We start from the raw sequence: 12,806 nt of genomic DNA on the forward strand, positions 1-12,806 counted from the left end.
CGCATCTGCCTCTCCTGCCCTTTGGCCCCCTCCCCTGCAGGTGACGCTTCTCCCTGTTCAGAGATCCTTCTTCCTGCCACCCTTTCCTGGAGCCACTCCCTCTATTTCCCTAGCAGAGTCTGTCCTCAAAGTCTGGCATGAGGCCTACAACTCTGGTCTCCTTCCCCAACTCATGGCCCAGCACTCCCTAGCCATGGCCCAGGTCAGCTCCCCAGGGCCGCTCCCCAGCCATGGGCAGTGTAGCTAGCTCCCCGGACCCTCCCACCTAGAGTCCCAGAATGCCCTCCCCAGGTCTGTCCCGGCTCAGCTGCTCCCCCATTTCCCCCCAGCCCTGCCCACTCTGTGCCCCCAGGAAGAAGCCTTCAGCTGAGGGAGGGGTCTAACCTCCCCTCCCCCGCAGTCGCCTGCCCAGGGGCAGCGTGCTCAGCCTGGTGATGTGGTAGGCGACGGGTGGGGGGGCTGTCTGGACACAGGCCCCTTTGTGCCCAGCCTGACTTGGCTGCTTGGCATGAGGCTCAGCTGCTCCCAGATCCTTACCCAGAGGGGCAAGGGGAGGTTTTGGAGGGGCTTGTGGGCTCCTGGCCCTAGCTCCCTCTTCAGTGTCCCGCCTCCCAGATGCTGGCAGCAGCTCCTCAGGTGGGCTGTGCACCTGGCACTGGATGCTGTGGGGCTGGTGAGGGAAGCTCTGCTTGGCGCCCTCTGGCAGCCACTACTCTCTGCTTCTCTCCTCTGCCAGGCCTGCCTGAAGCTCCTGCCAGCAGAGGGGAAGCCCGGGGAGGGGTGTTGGAGGGTCCACGGTTTCCCTGCTGGGGGAGGCCCAGAGGGTCAGGCATGGAGCACAAATGCCTTGCTGATGGTAGCTTCTCTCCTGTCCCCACAGAATGGTGCTGTGCCCAGCGAGGCCACCAAGAGGGACCAGAACCTCAAACGGGGCAACTGGGGCAACCAGATCGAGTTTGTACTGACGAGCGTGGGCTATGCCGTGGGCCTGGGCAATGTCTGGCGCTTCCCATACCTCTGCTATCGCAACGGGGGAGGTACCCAGTGGGCACAGGGCAGGGACCACCCACTTGGGTAGAGCCCACCCACCAGGGCCTGGGCCACCCTCTCCCTGGCACAGACTCACTCCAGATAAAGGCTGGCCTCTGGCCCTGGCCTCCTTCGCCCCCATCCCTGGCTTAGGCACCCTTTGCCTAAGGCAGGCCACCCGAGACCCTGGCAGTCTGTTGTTCGGGCCTGGCCCTGCCAGTTGGCCCCCTTTGAGGTGAGGAGAGGTGAGAAAAGGACCTAACCCCCCTCCAAGGCTCCCTGTTCTGTTCCCTGGGGTTCAGCAGCCCCCCTAAATGGTTCAGGGATTTTGAGGATCTCAGCAACTTATGCTTGTGAAATCGCTTGGTTAAACCATCAAATCCCACCCAAGTATGGAGGCTCTGGGGCCTGGATTCCACTCCAAGCAGACTTCCTGAGAGCCTCTGTCAAGTTGAGAGACAGGCTGGGGGTGGTGAGCCTCAGCCCAGCTCCTACTCAAGCCTGGCACACTCCTCCCTGGGTCCTACCCAATCGCGAAGGTTTTGCTGTTGAGTTCTGAGCAGGAAGCCCAGGGTGAGATCCCTCCAAGCCCACTCCTGAGCCAGACCTCTCCCTGCCTACCAGGCGCCTTCATGTTCCCCTACTTCATCATGCTCATCTTCTGCGGGATCCCCCTCTTCTTCATGGAGCTCTCCTTCGGCCAGTTTGCGAGCCAGGGGTGCCTGGGGGTCTGGAGGATCAGCCCCATGTTCAAAGGTGAGGCCTGGGCGGGGCACTCGCTCACACATACACAAACACACAACGGCTTCTGAGGGCCGTGCCAACTCGCGCATCTGTACAAACACGGCTGACCTCTGTAGAGCCCTGATGCCGACCCCGAGCCCCACATCAATGGCCTAAGCCATGGACGCATGCTGGGACCCATGTTTACTTGGCCGCCACCCTCCCCTCCTACCACGTGTACACACAAAACTCCTTTGCGCCCCCCGCCCCCGCCAACTTACCCCTACCAAGACCTTGACCTGGCCTTCCTTTGGCCCTCCATCTCAGCCTGCCCCTTGGGCCCTTAGAAATTGTTAACCTCGGGCCGGGCACAGTGGCTCACGCCTGTAATCCCAGCACTTTGGGAGGCCGAGGTGGGCGGATCACCTGAGGTCAGGAGTTTGAGACCAGCCTGACCAACATGGAGAAACCCCATCTTGGCCGGGTGCGGTGGCTTACCCCTGTAATCCCAGCACTTTGGGAGGCCGAGGCAGGCGGATCACAAGGTCAGGAGATCGAGACCATACTGGCTAACACGGTGAAACCCTGTCTCTACTAAAAATACAAAAACAAAATTAGCCTGGTGTGGTGGCAGGCGCCAGCAGTCCCAGCTACTTGGGGGGCTGAGGCGGGAGAATGGCGTGAACCTGGGAGGCGGAGCTTGCAGTGAGTCAAGATTGTGCCACAGCACTCCAGCCTGGGAGACAGAGGGAGACTCCATGTCAAAAAAAAAAAAAAAAGGAAACCCCATCTCTACTAAAAATACAAAATTATCCCGGTGTGGTGGCGCATGCCTCTAATCCCAGCTACTCGGGAGGCTGAGGCAGGAGAATTGCTTGAACCTGGGAGGCGGAGGTTCGAGATCGCGCCATTGCACTCCAGCCTGGGCAAGAAAAGCAAAAACTCCGTCTCAAAAAAAAAAAAACAAACAAAAGAGGCCAGGCGCGGTGGCTCACGCCTGTAATCCCAGCACTTTGGGAGGCCAAGGTGGGCAGATCACGAGGTCAGGAGATCAAGACCATCCTGGCTAACACAGTGAAACCCCGTCTCTACTAAAAATACAAAAAAATTAGCCGGGCGTGGTGGCGGGCACCTGTAGTCCCAGCTACTCGGGAGGTTGAGGCAGGAGAATGGCCTGAACCCGGGAGGCGGAGCTTGCAGTGAGCCAAGATTCCGCCACTACACTCCAGCCTGGGTGACAGAGCCTGGGCGATAGAGCTGGACTCCATCTCAAAAAAAAAAAAAAAAAAGAAGGAAAGAAAAAAAGAAATTATTAACCTCACCCCTCACCTCCTCCTGCTGGATGCTGAGGCTCCTCCCCCCTGCCCCTCCCCTCCTGCAGGCGTGGGCTATGGTATGATGGTGGTGTCCACCTACATCGGCATCTACTACAATGTGGTCATCTGCATCGCCTTCTACTACTTCTTCTCGTCCATGACGCCCGTGCTGCCCTGGGCTTACTGCAATAACCCCTGGAACACGCGTGACTGCGCCAGTGTGCTAGACGCCTCCAACCTCACCAATGGCTCTCGGCCAGCCGCCTTGCCCAGCAACCTCTCCCACCTGCTCAACCACAGCCTCCAGAGGACCAGCCCCAGCGAGGAGTACTGGAGGTGAGGCACCTGCAGGACCTGGGGTGGGGGGAACCTGGTGGCAACCCTGTCCCCACTGGGCAGCCATCTGAAGATAAAGTAGGGTGCCTGCCGCAGGTTCAGCCCGCTGCTGGGCTGGGAGAGGGTAGAGGTGAGTGAAGAGTTTAGGAGAAGAGCCTGATGTACAGAAAGCAATGGAAGATGGAGGCCGGGTGCGGTGGCTTACACCCGTAATCCCAGCACTTTGGGAGGCCGAGGTGGGCAGATCACGAGGTCAGGAGATCGAGACCATCCTGGCTAACACGGTGAAACCCTGTCTCTACTAAAAATACAAAAAGAGAAAAAAAATTAGCTGGGCGTGGTGGCAGGCGCAGGAGAATGGCGTGAACCCAGGAGGCAGAGCTTGCAGTGAGCTGAGATTGCGCCACTGCACTTCAGCCTGGGCGACAGAGCAAGACTCCGTCTCAAAAAAAAAAAAAAAGAAAGCAATGGAAGATGGAATGTTGAGTTGCAGGATCTTTACAGAGCAGCCATGAGGAAGGCTGTCAGAAATCCAGCAACCAGCCTTCAGGGGAGACTCAGGGGAAAGGGGGGCAGATCCTGGGGAGAAGAAGAGTGTGGGCAAAGGCTCTGTCCCAGATGAGCAGAGGCTGGCCCCAAGGCTGAAGGGAGCCTGCTCTGATGAGAGTAACAGGTGTGGGGAGAATGCATGGGCTTCAGGTGGCCTAGGAAGTGGCACTGCCTTCGTAAAGAACTTGCCAGGATTAGGCTTAGACTTGATGATGCAGAACAAAAGATGCCATGGAAGGTCTCTGAGCCGGGGGTGCCGTGATCAAGACATCCTGGCACGTTTTGTTCAGAGGCGACAAAGAGACCAGAGTCTCAGGCCATCCTGCTGTGCCCTCCACCCACCAGTTGGAAATTCCCCGTGTCTTGCTGGGGAACCCCTGGGCAGAGGGCTTTGGGGGCATGCTGGCAGGCCTCCACCATTCCACAACATTCAAGCCTCTGCTCTGCCAGGCCCTGTGTCCCCATGGTAGGTATGAACGGCCCAGAGCCCCTGTCCTGAGGAGCTCATGGGGCAGTGGGGAGACAGATTGCTAATCACAGTAGGGCAGGTGCCTCAGTCCAGGTATGTGCAGGGGTGTCACGGGGACACAAAGAGGTAGTGCTTGGTGCTAAGGGGATGGGGCAAGACCAGGCAGTCAGAGCTTCCCAGAGAAGGGAGAGAGGAAAGTAGAGAGATTGGGAACCACATGAGCAGGTCAGCAGAGGCCAGAAGGAGGCAAACTGGAGCTGGGGTTGGGAGCAGGTGGGACGCTGAGTGACAAGACAGAAGAGGCCAGCAGGCATCATATAACACAGGGCCTCCCATGCCAGGCGAAGGGTTTGAGGCTTTCTCCACATGTGATGGAGAGCCATGGCTGAAATGCACAAGGGTCCAAGGATACCGCAAGTCACCGCAGGGCCTCTAAACCCTGGCCCAAGTGCTCTGACCCTGAAGGACCCAGCTTCCCTGTGCCAACCTCTGGGCTGGGCTGTAGACACACTCAAAGACAGGTAAGACGGGGCCACTATTCTCAAGGACCTAGAGCATAGAGAACACAGCTGTTGTCCCCCAGAGGGGCATGGGCAGACTCAGGCACTCAGTTACCAGACAGGTCATTTCATTTGTCTTTTATTTTTTTAATTTTTAACATCCTAACATTTATTTTCTTTTTAAAAAATACACCTGGAACTGAATGGACAGATGATTTCTTTTTTTTTTTTGAGACGGAATCTCACTCTGTTGCCCAGGCTGGAGTGCAGTGGCACGATCTCAGCTCATTGCAACCTCCGCCTGCCGGGTTTAAGCGATTCTCATTCCTCAGCCTCCCTAGTAGCTGGGATTACAAGCACTTGCCATCACGCCTGGCTTGTTTTTGTATTTTTAGTAGAGACAGGGTTTCAACATGTTGGCCAGGCTGGTCTCGAACTCCTGACCTCAGGTGATCCACCCACCTCGGCCTCCCAAAGTGCTGGGGTTACAGGCGTGAGCCACTGCACCCAGCCGATTTCTTGAGCACCTACTAGGTACCAGGTACTCGGCCTCCCAAAGTGCTGGGGTTACAGGCGTGAGCCACCGCGCCCAGCCGATTTCTTGAGCACCTACTAGGTACCAGGTACTCGGCCTCCCAAAGTGCTGGGGTTACAGGCGTGAGCCACCGCACCCAGCCGATTTCTTGAGCACCTACTAGGTACCAGGTACTGTTCTCAGAGGGGAGAGAGGGCAGAGAGGAAGACACTGTCCTCACGGAGCTGCCGTCCGATGGGAGAACGAGCAGATACTGCCGAGTGAGGCGTTTTACCACATTTGAGGCATGATGTGGACTGGGCAACTTGGTCTAGTCTGGGGTGATGAACCTTCCTGGAAGCTCCCAGAAACACAAAGCCTTGTGCAACCCCACCCCCAGATGCTCCAGTGGTGGTTGTCCCAGGGGCTAACTGCCAGAGATTCCCAGCCCTGGGCCCACCCAGGGCAAAGCTCTAGAGATTTTATCCAGTAAAATCAGAGGGGAAGAGCCTTCAAAGAAATCTGGCTGGTGGAGCCGCTGCACTCTACTCCCCAGCGCGGGCTGGAGCCAGGCCTGCCTAACTGGCCACTGTCCCATGCAGGATACCTTCCCGGCAGCACGGCTCCCTGCTGCCCTCTCCTGGAGATCCAGGGAAATGGCCCTGAAGAGAGCAACCCAGGCTGGCTTCAGCAAGGGAGGAAAGGAAGCACCCTTATTGTTGAGCACCTACTACATGCCAGGCATATTATCTAAGTAGATATTAGTATCCATATTTTCAGATTCAGAGGCTGCCATTCAGAGGTTAAGGAGCTAGGCAGCAGTCGCTGTGTCAGAATCTGTGTGTGTTGCGCCCGTCTGGTGCTGCTGTTGCTGGGTGTGCCGGGGTGAATTAGATGGGGGTGGCTGTGCAGGTGTTTAGTCCACACTCTCCAACGACCCTTTGAACAGCTGCACGATCTCACTGGAGTGCCACAAAAACCCTGTTAGGTAGCTTGTGTAGGGATTTTAGAAATCACCATTTTACGAATGAGGGAAGCTAATCAAAAGTAAGATGAAGAGACTCTAAAGCGAGAGAAGCTCAAAGGGCAGATTTCTGAGCCCATGTCTGCCTCTTGCCCACTCACCCTTCTCACTCAGGGTCCTCCCCTCCCTCGCCACCCTCTTCACAATCTTGCCTTCCAGTCCCCTGTGCTGGTCTGATACCTGCTACTGGGTCCTAAACTCATGACCAGGCCTTCTCACTTCTGCAGTCCCTGTGGGACCCAGCTCCTGTCCCCCAGGGTCTTCATGGCAGCTCTGGAGTCACACAGACTCCTCTAAAATCCTGGCTCTGCCGCTTATTAGCTGTGGCCTTGGGAGGTCGTTCAGAGTCATTTGTCCATGAAATCGGGCGGTCGTGATACCTACCTGGTTTTAAAGACAAAATGAGATAATGCAGCCTAAATCACTAAGACTGCTGATAGGAGCTCAGGCAGCACAACCACAGCCCCTGTGGGACCTGTTCCTGAGGGTCCTGTTCTCGAGGCACTCACCACCTGGCTGGGGAAATAAGATTTGTCATGTGGAGACATTTTTAAAGCAATGCAGAGTAATTCTGGAGATGTCATGTGTCAAGAGGTCATTTGTAAATATGTTGGGTTCCAAATGTCCTTAGGCTGTTTGATCTCAAAAGCATGTGGTCCAAAACCAAAACCAAACAAAAAACAGAATATGGTACCATAAAAATAAAGCTAGAATTCATCATTTGGTTTCCAGGCTAGCCTTTTAAACTCTTCAGTCCCTAACACTGTAATGCTGTATTCTTGCAGTCAAAAATAATATAGGCCAGGTGCAGTGGCTCACGCCTGTAATCCCAGCACTTTGGGAGGCCGAAGCAGGAGTATCGCTTGAGCCCAGGCATTCGAGACCAGCCTGGGCAATATGGCGATACCACATCTCTACAAAAAACACAAAAATTAGCTGGGCATGGTGGTGCACACATGTAGTCTCATCTACTTGGGAGGCTGAGGTGAGAGAATCGATTGAGACTGGGAGGTCGAGGCTGCAGTGAGCCATGATTGTGCCATTGCACTCCAGCCTAGGCTATAGAGCAAGACCCTGTCTCAATAATAATAATATAAAACACTACCTGTTTAGCATGTATGTTTAGACAAAGTATTAAAAAATCCTTCAGGCCGGGTGTGGTGGCTCACGCCTGTAATCCCAGCACTTTGGGAGGCCGAGGCAGGTGGGTCACCTGAGGTTAGGAGTTTGAGACCAGCCTGGCCAACAGGGTGAAACCCCCGTCTCTCCTAAAAATACAAAAATTAGCCCAGCGTATTGGTGCAAACCTGTAATCCCAGCTACTCGGGAGGCTGAGGCAGGAGAATCGCTTGAACCTGGGAGACGGAGGTTGCAGTGAGCCCAGATCGCATGAATGCACTCCAGCCTGGGTGACAGAGCATGACTGTGTCAAAAAAAAAAAAAAAAAAAAAAAAAAAAAAAAAAAATCCTTCAAACAAGAAATGGTTTCTTTACTTTGAATGCTGGTGCTGGAGGTAGAGCAGTTGTTTTCTGCCCTCTTCCCTGAGAGCTGGGGAGATGCCCCTGCAGGCCTGTATGCCCAGCACCTAGCACAGGCCCGGGCACGTAAATGTCTGATTGATCAAAAGATCACAGCTGGTATGGCATAGGGTGCCAGATGGAGCCACCCAGAGGGGAGAAATTTGGGTCCAATCTTTTTTTTTTTTTTTTTTTTTTGAGATGGACTTTTGCTTTGTTGCCCAGGCTAGAGTGCAGTGGCACAATCTCCACTCACTGCAACCTCCACCTCCTGGGTTCAAGCAGTTCTCCTGCCTCAGCCTCCTGAGTAGCTGGGGTTACAGGCACCCGCCATCATGCCCGGCTAATTTTTGTAGAGACAGGGTTTCACCATGTTGGCCAGGCTGGTCTTGAACTCCTGACCTCAGGTGATCCGCCCACCACGGCCTCCCAAAGTGCTGGGATTACAGGTGTGAGCCACCACACCCGGCCAGGGTCCAATCTTTACTAAGCATTCCACTGCTTCCCTTAATTTATCAGAGATAGAGCTAATTGGTGCACGTGAAATGCTCACAGATGGCTTCCTCGAGGAGGTGACACCTGACAGGATGAGGAAAAGGCATTCCTGAAGGGAGAAATGTGCAAACAAGGATCTGGGCTGAGCCCAACTGGGGACAAGGAGATCTCCTCGTGCAGGGACTAGGAAGACCACCCAAGCCTGGGGTGTGGCCTCCAGGAGCCCTTGAAGGGCCTGGGAAAGGCTGCAGAGCAGTGGACTGTGTCGGGCTCCCCAGGGGCTGCAGCAGGTGGAGGGGACTGGGCCAGCCAGGGCTGGGCCCCTGAAGTAGCTCCCATGTCACACAAGGTGGCTGCTGGGACCTCATGACAAAGGAGGGTACAGGCCAGGTGGGCCCTGGGCCTTGGGAATTTGTTGCTGGGCAGCGGCGGCTGGCCCTCAGTGACAGAGTCTCCCCTTCCCAGGCTGTACGTGCTGAAGCTGTCAGACGACATCGGGAACTTTGGGGAGGTGCGGCTGCCCCTCCTTGGCTGCCTCGGTGTCTCCTGGGTGGTCGTCTTCCTCTGCCTCATCCGAGGGGTCAAGTCTTCAGGGAAAGCAAGTATCCCTCCCCCGGCAGGGTCTGTGCCCACCCAGAAAGACCCTGCCCCCTACCTGGGTTATGTGTGTATTGCAGGGAGGGGATGCTGAAGGGACTCCGGAGCAGGAGAGGGACCGGGGGGCTGGTAGTGATTAGGGAGCCAGGGTGGTGGTGCCCAGGGGAGGGGAGAGCCCAGAAGAGTCCATGGAGCTCTCTTGTGCCAGGTGGTGTACTTCACGGCCACGTTCCCCTATGTGGTGCTGACCATTCTCTTTGTCCGTGGAGTGACCCTGGAGGGAGCCTTCAACGGCATCATGTACTACCTAACCCCGCAGTGGGACAAGATCCTGGAGGCCAAGGTGGGAAGTGAGGGAAACCGGAAGGGGGTTGGGGAGGCGCCAGGGAGGTGCCTGCCTCTGCCCACAGCTCCTCACCTGCCAGTCCCTCCCTGCAGGTGTGGGGTGATGCTGCCTCCCAGATCTTCTACTCACTGGGCTGCGCATGGGGAGGCCTCATCACCATGGCTTCCTACAACAAGTTCCACAATAACTGTTACCGGTGAGTGCTCCCTGCCGGGCTAAGGCTGCCCCCTTCCTGCCTTCTCTGCAGCCTGATCCCAGCTCCAGTGAAGCCGTGGGCCCACCAGGCCTCCTTTTCCCTCATGATCTTGCGGTTCTGGGAATACTGGTTCTGGATAAAGTTGTTGGAGAATGGGGAGAGAGGTTTAGGCAGGAGAGAGAAGAGAGATGGGGACAGTGATGTCCCAGGGGTCTGTGAGGACTCAGGCAGCTCAGGCTCACTTAAAAATGCCCAGAACAGACCAGAAAAGGAGTTGGGGGCCAGGCTTAGTACTTCATGCCGTAATCCCAGCACTTTGAGATGCCAAGGCGGGAGGATCACTTGAGCCCAGGAATTCAAGACAAGCCTGGGCAACATAGTGAGACCCCATCTTTCTTTATAAAGCATAAAAAAGAAAATTAGCTGGGTGTGGTGGCACACACCTGTAGTCCCAGCTACTTAGGAGGCTGAGGTGGGAGGATTGCTTGAGACCAAGAGGTCAAGGCTACAGTGAACTGTGATAGCGCCATTGCACTCCAGCCTGGACAACAGAGTGAGACCCTGTCTCCCACTCCAAAAAAAAGAGTTGGGGTCGCCTTTGTTCCTAGAACTTTCCGTGTCTCCATGTCTCCTCTTGGCCCAAACTGGGGAGAGGGAAGCTGAACTCTGTTTTCCTCCCCATCAGGGACAGTGTCATCATCAGCATCACCAACTGTGCCACCAGCGTCTATGCTGGCTTCGTCATCTTCTCCATCCTCGGCTTCATGGCCAATCACCTGGGCGTGGATGTGTCCCGCGTGGCAGACCATGGCCCTGGCCTGGCCTTCGTGGCTTACCCCGAGGCCCTCACACTACTTCCCATCTCCCCACTGTGGTCTCTGCTCTTCTTCTTCATGCTTATCCTGCTGGGGCTGGGCACTCAGGTACGAGGTGCAGGACATGGACCGGAGGCTGGGGGAAGGGAGGGGACAGGAACAAGGGGCAGGTCCCCGATCTGACAGCCACATCCTGCAGTTCTGCCTCCTGGAGACGCTGGTCACAGCCATTGTGGATGAGGTGGGGAATGAGTGGATCCTGCAGAAAAAGACCTATGTGACCTTGGGCGTGGCTGTGGCTGGCTTCCTGCTGGGCATCCCCCTCACCAGCCAGGTAAGAGCTGCGTAAGGGAAGGGCTGGCCCAGAGTTGCCAGGACGTGAGGGAAGGGTCGGGGAGCCCAGGCTGCAGGCGCCTCCCACAGCCGCCCGCTGTTCCCCAGGCAGGCATCTACTGGCTGCTGCTGATGGACAACTATGCGGCCAGCTTCTCCTTGGTGGTAATCTCCTGCATCATGTGTGTGGCCATCATGTACATCTATGGTGAGCACTCAAGCCTCCGGCCTCCCGCGACCCGGCCCTTGGCCCGCCCACTCTGTCCTGCGGGCCTGCTGACCCCCCGTCTCTCCAGGGCACCGGAACTACTTCCAGGACATCCAGATGATGCTGGGATTCCCACCGCCCCTCTTCTTTCAGATCTGCTGGCGCTTCGTCTCTCCCGCCATCATCTTTGTGAGTCTCCTGGCCGGCCCCTCCCTTCCCCTGCTGCTCCTTGGCCATGTGTCCATCTCTTGGGACCCAGCGGAGGGACAGTGGGAGCTCCTGCACCTGGCCGGAGCTCCATACCCATGGCTCTGGCCTTTGGGAGGCTGAGGGAGGTTGGAGGGAGTCAGAGAGGCGTGTGGCGACTCAGAGCTGCCCAGGCCCTGGCCTCAGGTTAGGAGGGGAGTGCCACAGCCTGTATTTGACTGCAGACATTGCTCAGACATTCCTGCCTGGCACCCCCGGGGACTCAGGAGTCAATATCGATAGCGTGTCACCCTCTGCCTGCTGGCCTCATCTCCCCTCCCTCTAGGGAGGGTGTTCCGGGGCCTTGGCTATGTGGTGGGAACCAGTGTTCCAGCAGCAGCCCAAGGCTGGTAGACCAGGCTGTGGAGTCAGATGTCAGCTCTGCATGGGGGCAACTTTGCAAGCCTTCCAGGCAGTGAGGTGGGTGGCTTGGGAAGGGGAGTTCCAGGTTTTATGAATATTCAACAGCTGAGAAATTCCCATCAGGGAGCTGAATTGGTGGAAGGAATCCACCATGGCAAGGAAGCAGGCACTTTCCACACACCATTCCCATGTAACCCGTGATAGAGCTCTCCAAGGTGTCATTGTTATCCCCACTTTACAGATGAGGAAACTGAGGCACGGGGATGTTAAGTAATTGGCCCATGGTCACACAACTAATAAGAGGCAGAGCCACAATTCAAATCAGGTAGTCCAATTCCAAGCCTGGGCCAGCACCACACTAGAAACACCTCTGCAGGAGGGAGGAACGGTCCAGGGGCCAAAATCATATGACTTGGCTCCTTCCTGTTTGGGGTGGGATTTGGGGAAGGCAGGTATTGACAGTGTAATGGTCACTCCACAGAGGACAGGCAGGGCCACCTCTGAGTGACAGTCAGAGGCCTGGCCCAGTGGCCCAGGCAGTGTTCAGAGCCACACTCTTGTCATGTTTAATGCCTCGGTGGCACAGGGGGCTCAGCACCGGACTTCCCCTGCGGCTCATGTTTCTGAATAAAGGCCCGTGGAGGGCTGAGGCCTCCACCCTGTAGGTTATAGGATGTTCCCGAGCCTGGCACAGGCTCCCCCTCTGGCCACTGGCCCAGCTTTGAAACAGGAGGAACGGAAGTCTCGGTGGTGGGAGGCAGGGGAGGGCAGGCACCACCACCCCAGAGTGCCATGCCTTCTGGGGCTGTGGCCCAACGGGAGCTCAGCCTCTGTGGCTCAGAGGGTCTGCCAGCATTCAGACTAGATTGATGTCCTGGGGAGGGACCAGGGAGCACCTGCCAAGGGCGGGGGCAGGAAGGAGACAAGCACAAGAAGGATCTGTAGGGGCAGCCTTGGCTGGGATCCGGTGTCTCCACAAGATTGAGGCACAGCAGGCGGGCCCCTTCCTGCGCCCAGGAAGCCAGGCTGGAGTTACCTTTAGGGGAGCCTAGAGTCCTCTCCTTGGGGTAACTCCAGCCTGGCTTTCTGGCCTGTTGTGTTTTCTTTGGGGGCTTTCCTTTTTCATATTTCTGAAAAGCTCTTTTTGACAAACTCCACCTTTCTGTCAGCTCAAACGAAGGATTTGTCCACACGTAGGTCAGGATCTGTTCCATTCAGGAAACCTGTTA

At 56.3% G+C, this 12,806-nt stretch overlaps 1 protein-coding gene across 9 annotated transcripts in view; it reads left to right on the forward strand.

Annotated features, from left to right (window-relative positions):
* SLC6A9 (solute carrier family 6 member 9) overlaps positions 1 to 12,806 on the forward strand; it is a 35,157-nt gene that overhangs the window by 19,726 nt on the left and 2,625 nt on the right. For 5 of the 9 annotated variants that reach the window (XM_009251201.4, XM_063712642.1, XM_009251232.4 and 2 more), the window contains exons 3-12: positions 881 to 1,037; positions 1,654 to 1,785; positions 3,134 to 3,404; positions 8,939 to 9,071; positions 9,279 to 9,413; positions 9,509 to 9,612; positions 10,298 to 10,535; positions 10,627 to 10,761; positions 10,869 to 10,968; positions 11,057 to 11,157. In XM_009251201.4, coding sequence (XP_009249476.1) covers positions 881 to 1,037; positions 1,654 to 1,785; positions 3,134 to 3,404; positions 8,939 to 9,071; positions 9,279 to 9,413; positions 9,509 to 9,612; positions 10,298 to 10,535; positions 10,627 to 10,761; positions 10,869 to 10,968; positions 11,057 to 11,157 — 1,506 coding nt within the window. Of the gene's footprint in view, positions 1 to 40; positions 203 to 880; positions 1,038 to 1,653; positions 1,786 to 3,133; positions 3,405 to 8,938; positions 9,072 to 9,278; positions 9,414 to 9,508; positions 9,613 to 10,297; positions 10,536 to 10,626; positions 10,762 to 10,868; positions 10,969 to 11,056; positions 11,158 to 12,806 lie in introns of all 9 variants that reach the window. The other 4 variants (XM_063712641.1, XM_024247678.3, XM_054536104.2 and 1 more) reach the window with 3 other exon arrangements.

This window comes from Pongo abelii, chromosome 1 (genome assembly GCF_028885655.2).
Source record: "Pongo abelii isolate AG06213 chromosome 1, NHGRI_mPonAbe1-v2.0_pri, whole genome shotgun sequence".
Classification (NCBI taxonomy): Eukaryota; Metazoa; Chordata; class Mammalia; order Primates; family Hominidae; genus Pongo; species Pongo abelii.